Below are 21,159 nucleotides of genomic sequence, written 5' to 3' on the forward strand. Positions count from 1 at the left end.
GTAACGTAAGACTGTAACGTAACACAACAGTCAAATGTATAAGAAAATGCAGATGAATAATAATTCAGGCTGTGAAACTTGTAGTTAAAGATACTGGCCCTCATTACTGGACAAAGCAGTCATTGGTCTGATGCGAGCTGCACCAGAGGAGATATCAGCACCATGGACAGGGGCAGAGGCCCAGCTGGCTCTCGCGTCCCGACGTGCTGCACTTTCACCTCCTGGTGTAAAGACGGGGTTAACTGAAACGGTATGCTTCATATGACCTTCATAGTAAGCTGCCAGCATGACAAGCATAAAGCTTGGCTGTAGAGTAGCTTTATTAACCCTTCATGTCCTCTCACACTCGCAGCATCCATTGGTTTTCTCGCGTTTTCTCAGCTCTCGCGATAAAGACGCAGCAGCGGGGTTGGTAATACTTGGTCACATGACTCAGGAGAAGGGGCGGGGCGCGCTGAGAAATCTAATAATTAAATGAACAAGAGGATGTAAATCCACCGATTACACCACAATCCAAAGACCCGGTTTGTAACGAGCATCGCCGGGGCTTTGCAGGCTGACGGCGTGCCGCGGCGCAGAGGACGCTGGGGGGATGGTGAAGGTGATGCCAGCCAGGGCCTGATGTTTCCTTGCAGGCCCCGCTGATACACAGGGACAGGCGGACTGGTGGTGGTGAGGATTATCCAGGAGGCTGGAGGGAGGAGGAAGAGGGGGAGGCTGCAACGAGCATCATCTGGAGAGGACCTTTCTGTCAAAGATAGGCTGACCGAAGAAATAACACGGAACAGCAAGAAATTAATCGAAAACTAAAAGAAAAGGCCGCGATTAAAACCTGATATAGATCCGTGCGGTTGGATATTTTTGCTTATTTGGCTAATAGACTGTCATTTTCAGAGGATACTGGCCTTCACGGACAGTTCATGATTGTTCTCGTGCAGATCCATGACAGCTGAGTAGGAATCGTCCAGTTTCAGTGTTGTTATGCAACTCAAATCAGCTGCAGCTGTTTAGGAAGCGCCCCACCGATTGTTAGTGTGAGCTGATCTCTGGTCTGGGGACGACTGCTCGTTGATCGCGCTGTTGGGGGCGTAGGACCATATTGGACGCCTGGTAGTCGAGGTTGGACTCTACGGAGAGAACATGTCAGGTCAGACGCTGACGGACCGCATCGCCGCGGCACAGTACAGCCTGACGGGATCCGAGGTGTGCCGAGCCGTGTGTAAATCTACCACACATGAACAGACAGCTCCAAAGAAGAAGCACCTGGAATGTGAGTGTGATATCTATCTATCTTTTGATCTATCGATCTATCGATCTATCGTGTCCTTTTGACCCTCCATCCATCCATCCATCCATCCATCCTCATGCACAACTAGGCCATGCTTTAACTACCATGTTTGTCTCTGGTCTGTTAATGTGCTTGCAGTGGTTTCTCAGCCACAGTACATGTATACATACACACACACATTATGCTTGAGGCATCCACTCCTTTCATTAAAACCCTGACTAAACAAGCCAAATCTATTACCTAATTAAAACAGGGCTTCTTTAACCAATGTGCCTAGCAGATGAACCAGAGGAAAAGCCACAAAGCCGTACACCACACGCTGAAGCCCCCACTGGCTGGAAACTGTCTCTCCTGTGCTGCTCCAGTACTTACTCCCAAAACACACAGACTCAAATGTAAAAAGAATGATGCATAAGCCACATGTCCATGTTGTGCCCCACCTCTCACCCAGTGTAAGCTGAGACTGGTTCCAGCTGCCCATTATGAGGATAAGCAGAATAAATGATGGATGGATGGTTAAACCCAGAAATTAGATACCAGGGGACAAACAGGAAGTAATGCTGGGGAAGGTGAAGAGGGCTCTTCTATGCACATTGTATGGGAACATTAATAATAAATTGTGAGAAACAGTTGGATGCAACAGTTGGGCAACAAAAAATGGCAACAATAACTTGTATAAAAAGGCTTGTGAGGAAATATTTCACACAAAACATATATTCATATAATAATAATTCATATATAATAAAACCTATCTGACGGTGACAATATTAATGCCAGGTGTCCATGGATATAAACCTTTAGCAGTGATTAACTGCTTAATAAACAATGCATTGCTTGACAGCAAAGTCTGAGGAAATGGCTGCAAGCTCAAGTTGGCAAACTCAAGCCCAGTGGGAGAAATCAATCCCCCGTCTGTTTGTTTGCAGACTAAAAAGTGAAAGTCAATGAAGAAGTGTATTAAATCATAGCACAACACAATGGAACACTCGCCCACTCGCCGAAGTGTGTGTCAGCACGTCGTCGTTGTTGTTGGTCAGTGCAGAGGAAGCACTTCCCTCTCACACATCGATTTCTTACAGAACCATTCAAATAATAACCCCAAAGCCTGGTACAGTTATTGGAATGAAAAATACTGAACAGCTGATTTTTTTTTTTTTTTTTTTTTTTGTCCACACTTTTAGTTTTTATGCTGAAACAGACAAGGGCTCAGTTTAGTTAAACCTGAAATGCACAAACCTGTTGGATTTGTTTGAACGATACATTTGTCAGTTTTGAACAGTGGTTTGTTTGCTTATGAAATACAGTATGTGAAATGTGAATAACTTCCACATGGAGGAACAGCCTCAGGGATATTGTCTGACATTATATCCAATTTCATCCTGAGCTGACATTTACTGTACTCAGTGTACCCATGTGGCTTCTGAAAAAGCCCTGTATCGCCACCCTTTAAAACACAGCCATCAGCGGAGATATTAATCTATACAGTCATCGTAACCTGTTGCTGCAGGGTATTATGGGGATTCTTCACAATATTGATCTTATCACAGTCTTCTCCCTGGGTCCTGTTTCACATCTGTCAGATCCCCTTTGAGAGAAAATACCCTTACAACACTTTAACATTTGTTACAGCCGCAGTGACAGTATATATTATACAGTGTCCATCTTTATAGAATTGCACATTTAGAATTCCTCTCCTGTTCCATTTCAAAGCTTCTTCCATTATGCTAATGTTGTCATGAGTGTGGGTAATTTGATCTTTTTGCAGTTATACTCTATTAATCACACATATCTTATATGTACTCTCAGCATCTTTAGCTCCTGGGTGATGATGAGATGTTGGTTTGATATTACTGATTACTGATTGCCCTCTTACTTTTAAGTTCTCATTGAATTCACCATTGTACTTCTTAGTGTAACTGAAACACAGCAGGGTCGGACTAATTAAAGACACATTTCTCTTACTCCAATCGAGACACCCATTATTTAATACAGCTGTTCAATCTGATCGATAATATCCAAAAAGTAACATTCATCAAATAGGCACTGAACATGACTGATTGATGTCTCCCTGTCAATAAATGTCAAGTAGTAGAGATATCGTGTTTTAGACCATGGACTATCATGTATTCTCCAAACACTGAAACAAAACGAGGATTAACCTGTTGTGTTGTTTTCTGTGCTCTATAAAATATTTCTTATGAGTTGTTCCTTTTACGGTTAAATGTGTGTTGGTCTGCTGCTCAGCTGATCTAATTCAAGTGACCCAGAGAGAACAGCAGGGCAGTAAACTCCTCACGCAGCCATTCCAAAGCCCCAGACAGCCTTTTAAGCAAAACAGCTCTTTCAGTCTTTTTAAATATCACAGGTACTGTAAACAGTAAATGTCAGTAAAGGGCTGCAGGTATTAACAGATGTTGTTTTTTTAAGTGTAGAGAAGGATTTAAGGTTTAATTCTATAAAATAAACCTATATCTATAATATACTACTTTCTTTAAGGCTAGTGGACTTTGACCAAATTGGGTTTTCATGCCACAAACAGCTTACTCTATAGATGAATAAAGGCAGAAATGAAAAAAACAGGAGTGGCACAATAGTATAAATATGTCTCCGGAGATTTGGCAACAGTTCAATGGCAGATTTCCTGTTTATTTTAACAGCCTGACAGATGAGTGTGATCGGAAGTCTTCTGAACTCTAAGAAGATGAGAGTCAGGGGACACTCCATATGGCCTGAGTGTGTCTTACAGAAGAATCTTGATATCTTAGAGCTGCGCTGGCTGCATCTGTGTGCCTGTGTGTGTGTGTGTGTGTGTGTGTGTGTGTGTGTGTGTGTGTGTGTGTGTGTGTGTGTGTGTGTGTTTGTGCGCATACCGAAAAAAGCAGATGTATTTCACATGCTGTTGGCAACATCCCAGTACAGGATTCAAGTGAGGATCCAACTGAGTGTCTTTTTCTGGAAAGGAGCAGGGGGGCGCAGAGGAGGACATGCAGCTGTGAGTCAACTGCCTAAACTGGCACAGATTTCGAAAGTGTTAACGATAATTACAGTGAGCAAAGAAGACGCTTGCTAAGAAGATTGGTGTGTTTTTTGGGGGGGGTTTTTGCCATTTAAATAAACGTGCTTAGTAACAGCAGTTACTGTTTTTGTGTCATGCTGCAAAAAAAGGTTTCTATTTACCACAATGTTGTTATGAGTGGGTCCATGTTTTGTTTGTGATGCACACACGCGTCAGGAGGCACATGCAAAAAATGCTTATACAAAGTTGCACATTGTACAAATTACATGTTGTTGGTTTCATGCTGTTACACTGATCAACGGTTAATTGTGGTAATGTGCCAAAAAATGCAATGAAAACAAGCAAATGTTGATTTTTAAACAAAACATGATTTTAAATGAATGTAATAAAAAAAAAAAACACCTTTGCAAATATTGCATGAGAAAGAAAATTCAATCAATCTAAAAGGATCTTCAGACTGTGTATGTTTGTTTGTTTACAAATTCATGTGGTTTAATACACCAGATTGCAGCTGGTAGCAAGTGCCTGTCTTTTTATGCAATGGCCTGAAGAGATTTTAATAGTTTGAATTTGACAAGAAAATACTGGATTTCCTAATTTCAGGAGTACTTGCACTTGATATTGTTTTTTTTTTTATCTAATAACTGATGTTGCACTTATGCTATACCAAATTAGTTAAAAAACGATTTGTAAATGTCTAGAAGAATTACTGGTGCCCCTTTAAATGTGGATTATTCAGAGTTAGGTTTTGAATATGTCTTGTTTTGGTGCAGTATTGTGACCATCTGCTATGCTGGCAGGCTCACAGCTCAGGGGTTCAAGATGGAGTCAGGAATGGCACACACAAGACACACAGTACTCTCAGAAGTATTAGAATTAGAGAGTGGTCACCGAAGAAGACAATTATTCAATGCAGCCATGTTTTATACTAACCTACTTATCTCACTTAACCTACCAAGCACCTGGTCAGGTAGCATTTCTGTAGTTTGGTCAGGAAACAGCAGCTTCTAAGTGTGAATCCAAAGCCCAGAGGACATGCAGGGAATGTGTGGCTCAGAGGGAGAGAGCTAGAGGACTAGTATAACCGAGTTCAAATGGCTGCAAATGGCAGACAGGCCCCAACACTCTTGCTGCTCCCGCTAGTCTCCATGGTTATCTAGTGCTACTCATGTCGCTCTAACCTGTTAATCCACTTGCTCTTAAGAGAGTTTGGGCAGGTTTCTGGTTTTAATGTCATCTTCCCTCCTTCCTTTTTACATCCACACGTTCTTTATTGTGACCTTGTATCTGATTAAGAGTCATGGCTGAGCTTCAATCTGTGTTTGCTGCAATGATTATCACCGGCTCTGCTGCCGCTCTAAATCTAGTCACTCCAATTAACAAGTTTTTTTAACACAGAGATGTGATTATACTCTGCTCAGAGCAAATTCAGGACGTAGGACCTGGTGTGTGTGTGTGTGTGTGTGTGTGTGTGTGTGTGTGTGTGTGTGTGGTGGGTGGGTGGAAGAGCAGGAAGTTAAGCAGTGAGAAACATAAACAGCATACTGAGTCCCCTTTTGGCTGCTAGGGTGCTGTTACCACAACATGAGTCACAATCAATGTGTTACCACATTTGCGACACAGACTGTCTTATTGAAATGGGGGTGGGGGGTTGGTGCTGTCATTATGGTATGATGGTCTCATGTACAGCTATGGTCTATCCATGGTATTCATGTTTGGTGCTCCTCATCCCCATTGAGACACTTTAATTATACATATCTGTTGCTGTCAGTTACATATAGCCCACATCTGCACAATTTGCACTTCAAATGCATTGGACGGGAAACATGGTGGCTGAGTGGTTAGCACTGTTGCCTCACAGCAAGAAGGTCCTGGGTTCGCAACCCAGCCTTTCTGTGTGGAGTTTGCATGTTCCCCCTGTGCTTGTGTGGGTTTTCTCCAGGTACTCTGGTTTCCTCCCACAGTCCAAAAACATGTATGTCAGGTTGGTTGGTGACTCTAAATTGCCCATAGGAGTGAGTGTGAGTGTGTGAGGTTGTTTGTCTCTATGTGGCCCTGTGATGGACTGGTGACCTGTCCAGGGTGTACCCCTGCCTTCCACCCAAAGAGAGCTGGGATAGGCTCCAGCAGATCCCTGTGACCCTGGTTAAGGAATAAGCGGGTATAGAAAATGGATGGATGCATATACGTCTCCCTGGTTCTAAAAGCAGGAGCATATTAGCCATCTTTCAATTTATATTCTGTTGGCATGGTTTTGTAGCGGTTAGTCTCATAGCCTCACAACAATAAGGTACTGCATTTAAATCTGTTCAACTCAAGGGCCTTCCTGTGTGGATTCTGCATGTTCTGTGGGTTTTCTCTCAATAATCCAGCTTCCTGCCACAGTTTGGGGTTAGGCTAACCAGTGGCTCTAAATTCTGTAGGTGTGTTTGTTTGTCTCTATGTGTCAGCTCTGTGATTATCTGTCCAGGGTGTACCCCACCAATCCCAGCCTCCAGGTTGGCTGGGACTGGCTCTTGTCCCCAGGTGACCCTCGACAGGTGAAGTGGTATAGCTAAAGAATGAATGGATAGTGTTTAAGGAACTATTTCAGCATCTTGTTTGTTTTGTGATGCCACTGTGTCTGTTAAATATGAATTCACAGCCAGGACCTAATTAGGTTTGCCTTGCATGAGAACTGGAAGTAACAAAAAAAAAAAAAAAAATTGCCAGCCTAGAAATATTAAAGTTTGTAGCCTCTCTTTTTTCACCACTTTGCTGTTATGTTTTTTTTTTTTTTTTTTTTAAACCTGCCACATGTGTAGAAACGATTTCATGTCTCTTAACCATGTTGACACCTTCTTCTGAGCTCTGAATTTCCACTCTGGAGACACTGTGGAAGGAAAGCTCAAACAGTATTTAGACAGTGTGTTTGCTTCAAACATGAACAAAATATTGAAGAAAATGCAGTTTTCACAACAGCAGCAGTTGTGTGACATGCCTGAAAAATTGTCAGTAAAACTGACACCAAGTAAAAGTTTTTATGACCCAACACTGTCAGTGTGGATATATATATATTTTTATGCTGCCTCATAGTTAAGATCCAGTGTGTTAGGAATATTTTAACAGATAGCTGTGTGACAACTCACTCATCCCAGACATGTCAACGTGGTGCTGGACTTAACCAGAAAACTTTGATCGGCTGCGCCACAGGTTATGGTCAACGTTGTGTGTCGGGATAAGGGCTCTGCACAGTCATGCATCAGATAGAAGACAGTTTTTCAGAGTGTTCCATCAGCGTCAAAACATAGGGTGAAAATTATAGACCTTCACGTTTTAGCAGTTTGTGAATGCAAATATCCCACTTGCGAACTCTTGCAAATGAGAAGCTTGCAAGCGCACGTGTGAAATTCTCATGTACAGAAAGAAGAGTTGTGCATATGTTTATCATACTATCATGCTCAAACTTGAGGTTTTTTTTTTCTCCTCAAATGTTTTTTCCCCTCTCCATTCGGTAGTTGCCCTTGCACGCCAAGTGGATTTTCCTCGGCCACTCTCTGTGCTCGATTGACATTTTTGTGCAAAACATGACACGAGGGATTGTTTGGACAGTTTGGGGGATGGACTCATGGCTGGTTCTAACAGTAAATGCTATTGGCTGCTTTTTGTGATTGTCTGTACATTGAGTGATTGACAGATATGAAGGAAACTCTGTGCTTTATCTATCTTATGGTAACATTAATTATTTAATAGTCAAACAGTATTTCTTCTAAATGTGTGTATGATATGGTGAATCTATAAGTTAACGTGCAGGTCTATATTTTTCACCATGTGTTCTTGCGCCCCCTAGTTTTGACACTATGTTCCCAGCCTGTCTCTTCTTCATTTTGAACCATATATTTCTTCATCATGACTTTCCCACTCAGTCTTTACACCATTACTCCCACTCCAATCTGCAGTGCTTGCCTAAAGGCGAGCTGGAGTGAACAAAGGAATGTAAAAAGGGGTTGGTAAGATGGTTCAGCATGTACTGCAGTGCTGATCTCACAGCAGGTATCCTTGAAAGTAAAAGCTTGAATGCCTTTCCAATATCAAACACTGTGTGGGAGTCTGACTGTCCTGCCAACAGCGTGCGTCCAGATTAATGATCTGGAACCAGGATCCCCCATACAGCCACTATCAGACCATTATCTGATCTAAACCTAAACAGACAATTCAAATTGATCTGCGTCTTCCTTTCTAATACCCACTACCTCTGTCCATGCATGCCGGTGCTTTTTTGGATTTTCTCGGGAAGTCACAGTGCCCTTGAGCCTGCTAGTTTGAGAATAAAAACAAAACAGCTGTATCTGTGGGATGATTCTGTGTACTTAAACACCAAAATGAAAAGTACTCAAACCTAAGTGACCCTTTGCTAAACATTTCCCCTAAACAACCCCTGTCCGATCAGAGCAGCAGCACAGTGAGTCTGTTTTTGGATTTCTCCATGTGCACACAGGACTATAATATGACCAATATTCCATGGAAAAATACAGGAACTTATTTTGGCTAACCAACAACCATTCCAAAAACACAAGACAGTTCTGCATCACACAAACAGTTTCTCTAATGTAAGCTGCCACCATTGGCATGTCCAAATAAGTAGATTTCATCCCACAGTAGTAATCAACAGCACTATAAAAGCCAACGAGCACCAGAAAGTAAGAGCAGAGGCAGAACTCAGCAGCCAGTAATAAAACTGCAGGAAACTCAAGCCGCCCTGCATTATTGATATGCAGACTGACTATTGTGTATTAGCTGCTGCTACTTATCTGCATACCCAGAAAAAGGACTGGCTACTTGCATCCTATTCTGGGTAAAGTAACCCTCTGTCTTCACACTCTGCCCATTTAATGTCCAGCATCTTAAAGTTTTAAGAAGAATCTGGTTGCTATCTTTTCATGCATGTGTTTCTGGTTACTGGTACTGGTGTTTGACATGGTAACTGTTTCCCATAGTCTCTGGGACTTCCATTGTTTAATCGTCCACAGATGGAAACACCCATCCCCTGGGAGTATTTCAGTTTAAGCTTCCGTGCAACTGATTCTGGAGCTTTAGGATTTTCTTTTGAAGAAGTTTTGAACAGTTTGTTAGTTCATTTATTCCAATGACACTGTCAGATTGGACATGCTGACAGTTTGGTTTGAAGGTGGAAAAAAATGGAATGAAATGCTTTCAGTGCAAAGGTGGACCAAATCAGGCTGTTAACCAAATGCCAGCTCTAATTTATCCTTGAATAGGTTGAGGTACACCTAGAGCTCTCAGAAATATGTCTAAATCCTGGGCTGAAAAAAACACTGAACAGTAGGGAATGGTTGATAGAAATCTTATAGATTCTTTCTTTCGCTCCTTTCTCTCCAACCTCCTTTCCTGGGCCATTTTGGCTTAGTACACATCTTTTGTAGCAGCACTGTTAAATAGTTTTCTTTGTCAGAAAAAAGAAACCCAAGAGTCTAGATAAAATCATCTTGACTGCATTGTTTGGTTCAGCATACCAAATGAATATCTGTCTCTGTCTTCTCGCTCAGAGCAAAACCTGCACCTAAAGGAAAACATAAGCCAAAAGCTGGGAATTTTCTATTCACACGGGGAAACAGCTAATAGGGGACCAAGGCAGGCCAAAATACATGTAAACAAAAAGAAATGTTAGACTGATGATGCCCAGGAAGAGGATGTGTATGTTTGAGAGGGCATCAGTAGTTAGCAGATATGAGAGCTGTGAACAAGGGCAAGGATAATTAGAGTAAATAGAACAAGAATCATGGATGATCACATTAGGCAAAGACAGATCTGTCCACCTGGGGGGGGGGCACTGTCTTGCCTGTTTTCAAACCATCCCTGCCGCAGCTACTGCTAATTACCTGGATCGGGTGTGTTCAACCAATCAGAAGAACAAAGTTGGGCACTGGACACTCATGTGTTAGAAACACACATGATAAAGTAGAGTGTCTTGATAATGGAAAGAAAGGCGAGAGGTTACAGGAGAATGGGCACTGATAGCCACAGTGACTGAACAGACATAGAAACAATGTTGGCTATACTGGAACAGCAATTTCTTCAAAACACAGAAAGATGTCACAGCAATGCACACACTGTTTGACCTGAAGTGTGGATTAAAGTAAATATCAGGAATGAATAACACCAATGATATCCCCAGCTTGATAAAAAGAACTACAATCATGTCAACCAGCTGTTGGCAGTCATGCAAAATAAAAACCAATACAATCCAAATGGCTGTACCTTCACTGCTGCAAATACATAACACGACAAAAGGAGTTTTAATATTAGGGCTAACCATCTTGACAAAATATGTGAACTCTCCCAATTTAGATTAGTTTTCCTGACATTGTGTGAATATAGCATTACAGTTACAACAGCTGAAACCAATATGACTTGTGCATACTGTAGCTTGCCTTGAGTTGTACACATTGGATATGCATATACACATATATTGATGTGGTAAAATAGTGTCCCTAATTTCTCCTTTAAAATGTCATACAATCTGTAGTTTACCCACTTTTTCATATCCTATACAAACTGATTGAGTGAGGGATTATCCACTGACAAGATGCATAACAGCAAAACAACACAACTGCACAAACAACTGAGCGAAACGTCATTAAGAGCCACAGTGAGTATAGGAAGACAGCACTGTTATCTGTGTCCACCAACAGCAGCGACTGCAGCTTTATGTGGGATGCCAGCTTTTTCCTCAGATGTCACTTCCAGCCTCCACAGTGTCTGGATAGCAGTGGCTTCCTCTTTGTTTGGCTGCCACACCACATTGATGCTATGCTACACTGGGGCACGTTGCATTATGGGTATCTTTTTTTTCTTCCCCAATATGTTGCTCGAGGGTGAGAGGAGCTATAAATAAACACAGTGCTTTCATGATCTACCCATGAGTAGCTCCAGAGTTGATCACTCATGCAGCATGGCTTGTAACACGCTCTACACACTTACACAGATAAAGCACTCCATGAATACACCAATCCTCATGTTTACTAGTCACCTGTCCCACTATATGGATATTCATATCCATGTATATATATGTTCCATGGTGTGGAATCCATAGAGTGGAATAGGTGGTATGAAATATGAGAATAAATAAATGATTTTTAGAGTAAAAGGTCTTAGGAATAGTAATAGAAATGGTCAAAACAGAGGTTATACAGAAGGATATTTATTTTAATGCAGTGCTGAATTCAGTGTTGAATCTTTCAGCAATAATAAGGTCGGTATGAGTCACATATGTACAGCTGACTTTTGCTAGATGACTATTGTATCTGCTGCAGTGGGAGTCTACACCTGTGAATATGATTTAAAAGGAATTTTACTGAATCCTTGATGCCACAGCAAACATGAGAGCCTGTTGCCTAGGAAGCCACCTTGGCCTGTCTCTGGTGGTGCTCGTGTTTTACCTTTTTAAAAAATCCATCCATGAAATACATGAGGATGCTCAGTGTGCGTCATACAGACTCACCTATAGCCCCTGTGTGTTCTGCGGTGCATCCTTGCTCTGTGGTTTGCTTTCAGTTGTACTCTCACACACAGCTTTGATATCATTTACATTTGTTGAAAAGCAGGTTTCAAATTTAGTCCTGTCAGTCGTGTGTTGGGTGCGGCAGACACTGCAGGACATCCTAATGTTGTATTCAGTTATCTGATACTGTGCATCCAGAGTGTAAGAGTAGAGGAGCTCAATCAATACAAGCCTAGAAAAACATTGTAGTTTTCAGCAGATGAAAGTGAATAGTGTTCCCATGTTCATTGTAATGGAGGACTGTGCAAAAGGGTGGCTCATTTATCAATGGTAGCAACATGAGTCTAGGCGTGGATTGTCAGGAAATGTAGGATCAATTCTTATTCAGCCAAGTTACAAAAAATATGTCCTTATATGACAATACACAACTTCACCTGTGCCAAAGTCTAGCTGTAGCATACTACATTACACAGGTAATAAGGTGTCTGGCATTATTTTATCTATTCAGTACATCCCATGAAATGATTATAAGCAATGATGAATTTGTTTCACTAGAAAACACTGTCAGTAACATAGTTAGTACCATATAGCGTTATGATTGTAAGCACAGAAAAGTGACACAATGACATAACTCCTCTTTACAATAAACACAACCAGTGTATTTTATTCCACTTCCTCCAACATTTTACAGTGGCATGTGCTAACACAGATACTCCCAAGGGATTGAAATGTCACCACAGAGATCTTGCAGAGTATACCCCATTGGCAACATCTAGTTTAATGACTGAATCCTTAATGTGTTTTTAATAGTTCTGAGACAAGGGCAGTGGTTGGCCGGGGAAGACTTAGCTCTATTAAACACAGAAAATCCTTTAAGGATTTTGTTAATGTTGGTTTTATTTCTGTTCTGGGGAAATTTATTATACAATAATAATAATGATGACAGCGTTAGATTTTATTTATTGTATTCCTGCAATTGCAATTGCAAAGACTGACCAGAATCTAAGACATGGTTCAGTGATAAACCCTAGCTGTGAACCAAGGGATAGCTGCTGTTAAAAATATCATACTGCAGTACCTTTGTGGACATGTCTGCACTGAGACCAGCTGTCTGTTCTGATCTTCATGATAAAATGTATACAACACATAGCAGCCTTAATTCCAGTCTTCTAGTCTAATTCATATTTGTGTTGGTAGTGCAGATGTGAGCTACATGTTTTCAGACTGCACTTTTAACATTTGCCATTTTTCTCCTATCTTCCCTTCATCTCATTTTTCAATCGCTCATACACTGTAGAGGATGTAAACATGTCAGACCAATAGTCCTCCTTCTTTTTGCTTCCTACTCTGCACAAATGACAGATCAGGTGCTGTGGCTCTAAAATAGGGCAGGGGAGTATGTGCATTTGTATGTATGTTTGTACGAGTCAGTTTATGTGTATAACATCGTAGAGGCTATTGTAATCCTGATGTCACGAATAACCTTGTGTAACAGCTACATTTCCCCCCGGCTTTAGATGAAGAATATATTCTGTATGCTGCCACTGGGGAATGGAAATTTTATACAGGACACCAGTACAAGGGACCATTAGCCTCATTTCTGCTGCTGTAATAGATTTTGTAATGCATAGAAGGTAAACAGTCTTACAGGTACTATATTAAACAGTTATAATATTTTTGTGAGATAGTCTAAAATGCAGGATGAGGATTAGTAGGTTGACAGTAATCATATTGCTGCTTTTCTTGCAACTTTTCAGAACCAGCATTGATACTAATTTGCTTATTATATGAAAAATCACCAGAAGTGATATCATGTGATCTAGTATAGCAGCAATTTAAATCCCCTTAGCCAGGAGTTACTACTGTACATCAGTGTGGCTGTGTGTGGCAGTGTTGTAACCTGAGGTCTACACTCATGCTGCTGAACACCTGTGATCCTGTATATTTAAGTGTAGATTTGGGCATTGTAGTAATCACCAGCTGATGACTGATTTTACAGCTGGATAAACTAACATTGTCATGATCCATGTTCCAGTTTCCTGTTTTGGACTTTTATTTTTGGTTTCTATATCCTGTTTCGCCTGTGTTAGTCTCACGTAGCTTTATGTTAATCCTTTTTGATTAGTTTCACCTGTGTCTGCCTTGTTCCCTGGGTTTTCTCCGCCCCCTCGTTTCTCTTCCTCGTGTGTGTATGTGATCCCCTAAGCAACTAGGGGATCACACCTGATGCTGATTAGCAGGCAGGTGTAGGCAGTATTTAAACCAGCTTTCCACTTCACCTAGTTGCCAGTTTGTGTTGTCAGACTACTGTGTGATTGCTGCCAGATCTCTTCCTTCTGTGTGGCTTCACTTTCCTAATTCTCCTTGGAGGCCAATATATATATATATATATATATATATATATATATATATAAAAATTCCCGTCTCACCCCTATGGGTGGTGTGTCTTCCTCAATCTCGGGTCCTCTACCAGAGGCCTGGGAGTTTGAGGGTTCTTCGCAGTATCTTAGCTGTTCCTAGCACTGCGCTCTTCTGGACTGAGATCTCTGATGTTGTTCCTGGGATCTGTTGGAGCCACTCTCCCAGTTTGGGGGTCACAGCCCCGAGGGTGCCGATTACCACGGGGACCACTGTTGCCTTCACCTTCCACATCTTCTCTAGCTCTTCTTTAAGCCCTTGGTATTTCTCCAGCTTCTCATGTTCCTTCTTTCCGATGTTGCTGTCACTTGGGATCGCTACATCTACCACTACGGCTTTCTTCTGTTGTTTGTCCACCACTACTATGTCCGGTTGGTTAGCCATCACCTGTTTGTCGGTCTGTATCTGGAAGTCCCACAGGATCTTAGCTCGGTCATTCTCCCTCACCTTTGGAGGTGTGTCCCATTTTGACCTTGGGACCTCCAGCCCATACTCGGCACAGATGTTCCTGTACACTATGCCGGCCCCTTGGTTATGGCGTTCCATGTACGCTCTGCCTGCTAGCATCTTACAACCTGCTGTTATGTGCTGGATTGTCTCAGGGGCATCTTTGCACAGCCTGCACCTGGGGTCCTGCCTGGTGTGGTAGATCCCGGCCTCTATCGATCTTGTGCTCAGGGCCTGTTCTTGTGCCGCTACGATCAGTGCCTCTGTGCTGTCTTTCAGTCCAGCTTTTTCCAGCCACCGGTAGGACTTTTCGATATCAGCCACTTCTTGTATCTGTCGGTGGTACATGCCGTGCAGGGGTTTGTCCTGCCATGATGGTTCTTGCTCTTCGTCCTCTGCATCGGGATTCTGTTGCCTGAGATATTCACTAAGTATTCCATCGCTTGGGGCCATCTTCCTGATGTACTCATGGATCTTGGCCGTTTCATCTTGGATGGTGGCTCTGACGCTCACCAGTCCCCGGCCTCCTTCCTTCCTCTTAGCGTACAGTCTCAGGATGCTGGATTTGGGGTGAAGTCCTCCATGCATTGTGAGGAGCTTCCTTGTCTTGACATCAGTGGCTTCTATGTCCTCTTTTGGCCAGCTTATTATGCCAGCGGGGTATCTGATGACCGGCAGGGCGTAGGTGTTGATGGCTTGGACCTTGTTCTTCCCATTTAGCTGACTTCTTAGGACTTGCCTTACCCTCTGTAGGTATTTGGCTGTGGCTGCTTTCCTTGCGGCTTCTTCCTGGTTCCCATTTGCCTGTGGGATTCCAAGGTACTTGTAGCTGCCCTCAACATCCGCTATGCTGCCTTCTGGGAGTTCAACTCCTTCAGTCCTGACAACTCTCCCTCTCTTTGTTATCATTCGACCACACTTGTCCAGTCCGAATGACATTCCAATGTCGTTGCTGTATATCCTGGTGGTATGGATCAGTGAGTCGATGTCTCGTTCAGTCCTGGCATACAGCTTGATGTCATCCATGTACAGGAGGTGGCTGATGGTTGCCCCATTTCGCAGTCGGTATCCGAAGCCAGTCTTAGTGATGATCTGGCTGAGGGGGTTCAGGCCTATGCAGAACAGCAGCGGGGACAGAGCATCTCCTTGGTAGATGCCGCACTTGATGGAGACTTGTGCTATTGGCTTGAGGTTGGCTACTAGGGTTGTTTTCCACAGTCCCATTGAGTTCCTTATGAAGGTTCTTAGGGTCCTATTGATGTTGTACAGCTCCAGGCATTCCAGGATCCATGTGTGAGGCATTGAGTCGTAGGCTTTCTTGTAGTCAATCCAGGCGGTGCACAGGTTGGTCTGCCTGGTCTTACAGTATCGAGCGACCGCTTTATCCACCAGTAGTTGGTGTTTTGCTCCCCTGGTGTCCTTACCTATTCCTTTCTGGGCCCCGCTCATGTATTGAGCCATGTGCCTACTCATCTTAGCCGCTATGATGCCCGACAGGAGCTTCCAGGTTGTGCAGGTTGTGTGTATATATATATATATATATATATATACCCATTAGTAATCAGGAGTACTCAGACTGTGGAAACAGTTGTATAATGTCCATTTTGGTGGTCATATCATCAGGGTTATCTCAGTTTTGGCTTGGAGATTCACATTAACATGGATCTTGCATTATAAACAGGGTTTTGGCTTCTCTCATACTCGCATCTTAAAGTCAGTTTATCTTGGCCTTGGTTTTGTCCATTTTACAAAAATGTGACTTACAAAACCCTGATTATAAAATTGCAGTCCTAAATTGCTGCAGTACTTATTTGAGTCTGACATAGTTGTGAATTTGCTATTACTTAGTTTTTCACAAAATGTTTGGTTGAAAATTGTGCACATAATTGTGTTCAGACACACAGCAACGTGTAAAAATATAGATATGATTCATTTCACTGCATGTTGCAGCATACAGTTTATGAAACATGGAACCAAGCATGCAAGTAATTGTTAGTCAGCGTGACTGCATGTGTGCTAGCACTTGACAGGCCACATATCTCGCTGCCTTGCACTCTCTCTCTCTATCTGTCTCTCTCTTACTCACGTTCACACATGAATAATTGAGAAGGCAGGTGGGTGAGACAGTGAGTCAGGAGATCCTGTTGAATTGTTGTTCTGCATCTCAATCACTGAGACTCTGCCTCTTGCTGTTTCTCTCTCTTTGGGTGATTAGAATTTTCTTTTCTACTGCATTTAAGAATAATCCAGCATATTTTGGTAACAAATAAGAAAATAATACATTTTTCTTCAATTACAGCTATCTCCTGTATATTCTTTTTTTGTTTTTGTTTTTTTACTGAATTTATACTCAGACCAGATTTAACATAGGTTTGAGGCAACTTATGCAAATCATGTAAAAAAATAGATAGTAATGTATTTTGTCCCACATTGTCCCACCATGGACTGACCCTCAAAGTGGGAAATAAAGAGAGAGACAGGCAGAAGGTGAGACACGCAGACCGACAGAGATGAAAAACATAGGATGATGCAGGCTGCTGACTCATCAGCCCTGCAGGGATTATCCTTCATACTCTGCGTGCATGTGTATCCACTGCCTTACTACTGAAAATGACATGCCCAGCAATCATTACCGCATGATAAAAGCATGATAGAGGAAGCAAAAGAGCTAGCGGACTAGTAGAATGACTGTAAAAGCAAAGTGACCTTGAAAGCGGTTTTGTCATGATTCATCCACTTGCCTTTCCACCTACTACAAAAATGGGACATTTATTAGTGTAAATGTTGAAAACAGAACAGCTTTAATTCCAAATGTTTGTTTTTACAATATGTTTGTCTTTGGAAGATGTCAGAATTTAAGAAGAAATCTTTGTAATGTTGTTTTTTGGCCAGTGTTTTTACAAAATGAGTGTAGATCATTTAGTGTATCTGGAACCCTAAGTGTCTTATATCGTTCTGAAATCTCATGTTGTAGCACTCTTTATAGTTGTGTTTATTGTAAGACGGGCGATTTTCTATATTTCTCTTATAAAAAGGTCAAAAGCTATGATCTATTAGTATCTTCATATTTTCTGGCCCATTGGTAATGATGTAAATCAGATTTAAAAATAGCTCATAAATAAATGTTTTCCTAAAGGGTATGGGAAGGCACCTCCCCCTTTCCCTCCCCCATACCGAGGGGTGGTATGGTGGCTGTCACCTTTAAAACAAACTGCAGTTCCGTGTGTAGAGCAAATGTTTGGTTTGTCTCTTCTGGGCTACTGTAGAAACACGGCAGAGCAACATGGCTGCCTCCATGAAAGGAGACCCGCCTCCTATGTGGAGCTAAAAAGCTCATTTTAACAAGGTTGAGGTATAATGACATTGAGTCTACTTTAAGCCAGGATGGAAAATCCACAGATGCCTTGCAACAATGTGCTGGCAGTAATTATGTAGAGCTGATATGACACTATTAGGAGTCACTATGTGTCCACCCTGTCCTGCTGTAATGTGGCTTTTTAAAATAATGGCAGTCATGTTGCATTCATGCCTACTTATCTTACTCCACATGCTGCCTCTGGAGACGTGGCCTGAGGGCAGCTGCTGCCTCAACAGAGGCTGCTGAGGTTGGTGTTACCTAAGTATGATGCTGAAAACAACTGCTTGTATTCTGGAAACAAGGTTGATGGGAGCACTGGGGCTGATCCAAAACAGTGAAGTTGTGGCCCTTTGAAAACAGTGAGCTTGAAAACACAAACACTTTGAACTGAGGGGAACTGCACAATGAAACATCTGTGGGTTGCTACATACAAGTAACCCTGTTTACATTATACATGATTCTAATGGACTTAATGTGACTTATTCTGCCACTGATTGTAAGATCCCACCCCCCATAAATTCTGAACATAAAACACTGCTTCTCAAAGGATTATTTAAAAATGAAATAATGGGTATGATAACCTGGAATGGATGCCCCAAGTTGTTTAAATGGTTTCATAATCATTCATTATTGTAACATGGATAAATAACCAATAATGTACAGGTGACAAATTAATTATTTTGGTGTAACACAAGGAACAGAACCAGTATGTTGACAATCAAACTTTGGTGTGTACACTGTTAGTCTAGTAGACAGTGGTCTGTGAAAATCTGTATCTCAGTCCAATAATGTCTTTTCTTTTGGTTTCTCTGTCTGGTGTGGAATAGTCCACTCTCCTGCTGCCTGTGCTCGTATTGAGTGACTACAGAAACTAACAAAGCAGCGGCCAGTTTGTCTTACAACAGGCACAACGTCAAGTACTCATCTAAATGCATTGCATTAAGATGGAAAATGGCAGCTTCCTGAGGCAATTCTCTCGATTAAATTCAAGTTCCTCTTGCTTGCAGAGATACGCCTGTACTTAACCAATGGCATTCAGTTGTCAGAGAAAGAATGAAGGCTTTGATACTGACTATGGATCCTGCACAATTGATCTAGTCTAACATTGATATTTAACATCTGGTTTTAGTTGGTCCTGGATCTTTAACTGAGACTAGCACCCAATAAAGTGGTATTCAGTAATAATTTTATGATTTGTTGCTAAGATAATTTTCTTGTAAAGGGACTGAAAATGTTGCAACTACAGTGCAAAAAAAAATCTAATTCCATATCCAGGAAATACTTAATACAACACTAGTACAACCTAATAGCCCAAGTGAAAATTAGGATACGAGGGACTGTGGCTGTGAAATGCAGCAAAGCCCAGCCCTTTATTACTGCAATGCATTAACTCTATCACACTCCTGTTTGTCATTTGTAATCCATCTGTCTTCCACCACCCTGCAGTTGTTGAATAAAGAGCTTCTTGTACAATCTGTACTTGTGCTGAGCCTCTCTCCTGATAATATCCATCATCTGTTCTCCTGTTCCTTCTCTCTCCTGTGCTCCTCAGACCTGATCCAGGCCACGCAGGAGTCCAACGTGAACGTCCCCCAGATGGCTGACACACTGATGGAAAGGGCTGGCAATGCCAGCTGGGTGGTGGTTTTCAAAGCCCTGATCACCACACACCATGTTATGGTCCATGGTAATGAGGTGAGGGTATAACACTCACGTACTATGCATGTCCACCTTTGGTTGCTTGTTTTAATGTCTTGTAAAATCCACCCTGGATACATTAGCAAGTCTTTTCTTTAGCAAGAAGCTCCACCCCAGCTTATGCACTAACTACTATAATATGGTTATAGCCCCCTAACAGAAACCACAGAAGCTATAAGGCGGTGCTAGAGAAGGACGTGTGCCCAGTCAGTTGTCTCTGGATAAACAGAAGACCCATCCATTTTCTATACCCGCTTTTTTCCTGAAAGCCAGGGTCACGGGGATCTGCTGGAGCCTATCCCAGCTCTCCTTGGGTGAAAGGCAGGGGTACACCCTGGACAGGTCACCAGTCCATCACCGGGCCACATAGAGACACACAAAGACAGACAACCTCACACACTCACACTCACTCCTACAGGCAATTTAGAGTCCCCAATCAACCTGACATACATGTTTTTGGTCTGTGGGAGGAAACTGGAGTACCCAGAGTAAACCCACGCAAGCACAGGGAGAACATGCAAACTCTACACAGAAAGGCCAGGTTGCGAACCCACGACCTTCTTGCTGTGAGATAGCAGTGCTAACCACTCATCCACCATGCTGCCCAACAGAAGACCCATGTTAGATAAACAGATACCTGTTTATAATCACACTCTAACTGCAGCACAGATTGCCTTCCTTGCAAGCGAGTACAAGCTGTTCATTCAACCATTTTATGAATAGTAATATCCCAATTTCATGTGCAGTGATGATGCTAGTAGGAATAAGCGGGTATAGATAAAAGATGGATGGATGATTATACAAGGTGAAAATAAGAGCTGAATTTTGGGTAAATCTGAATAAAATGTACAAGACATCAACCATATTTCCATTTGATTGAATGTTTGCTGCAATAAAAAGGTGAATAACTTCACTGAACTGGAACAGTGATAGTGTCCCACAGTATAGACTAAGGTGATTATTTTCCAGCCTTAAAGCTGTACTAATCATGTTTTTATATAAACAATGGTTGAAACGACTATGTGTAATGCATCCACAGTGAATTATCTCCTGACTCTACAGTTCCCCTTTGGTCTGCAGAGCACTTTAGAGTCATTAAGCTCAATGTTTTGGTTTTACAAACTGCAAATTTACTGTTATGGTTTCAACATAAGCATATTTACTACATGTACCAAGAATTGGCTAAAGCTTATGGTCAGCATCAAAAGGCAGACACAGCAAATGAACATCTAGCTGGTCAACATAGCACAACAACTAGACATTTCCCTCAGATGATGGTACAGCACAGACAAATAACAGAGCTGAATGAGAGTGAATATTAGAGTTACAAATATTCCAGTGTTGTTTCATGTCTGTCAAATGTCTACAGGAAATAGAAAACCATATGGAAATACATTTCCCATAATAACTTTATAAGGTGACAGTATGTCAGT

The 21,159-nt window shown here is 41.9% G+C and overlaps 1 protein-coding gene across 17 annotated transcripts in view; it reads left to right on the forward strand.

Annotated features, from left to right (window-relative positions):
* The first annotated feature begins 687 nt into the window (after positions 1 to 687).
* snap91a (synaptosome associated protein 91a) overlaps positions 688 to 21,159 on the forward strand; it is a 44,353-nt gene continuing 23,881 nt past the window's right edge. For 12 of the 17 annotated variants that reach the window (XR_004463243.1, XR_004463244.1, XR_004463249.1 and 9 more), the window contains exons 1-2: positions 688 to 1,270; positions 19,581 to 19,723. Coding sequence is in view for 9 of the 17 variants with exons in the window: in XM_026293332.1 (XP_026149117.1) it covers positions 1,141 to 1,270; positions 19,581 to 19,723 (273 nt within the window). In the remaining 8 variants the exon portion in view is untranslated. The remainder of the gene's footprint in view (positions 1,271 to 19,580; positions 19,724 to 21,159) is intronic. The other 5 variants (XM_026293334.1, XM_033325601.1, XM_026293335.1 and 2 more) reach the window with 1 other exon arrangement.

This window comes from Mastacembelus armatus, chromosome 16 (genome assembly GCF_900324485.2).
Source record: "Mastacembelus armatus chromosome 16, fMasArm1.2, whole genome shotgun sequence".
Classification (NCBI taxonomy): domain Eukaryota; kingdom Metazoa; phylum Chordata; class Actinopteri; order Synbranchiformes; family Mastacembelidae; genus Mastacembelus; species Mastacembelus armatus.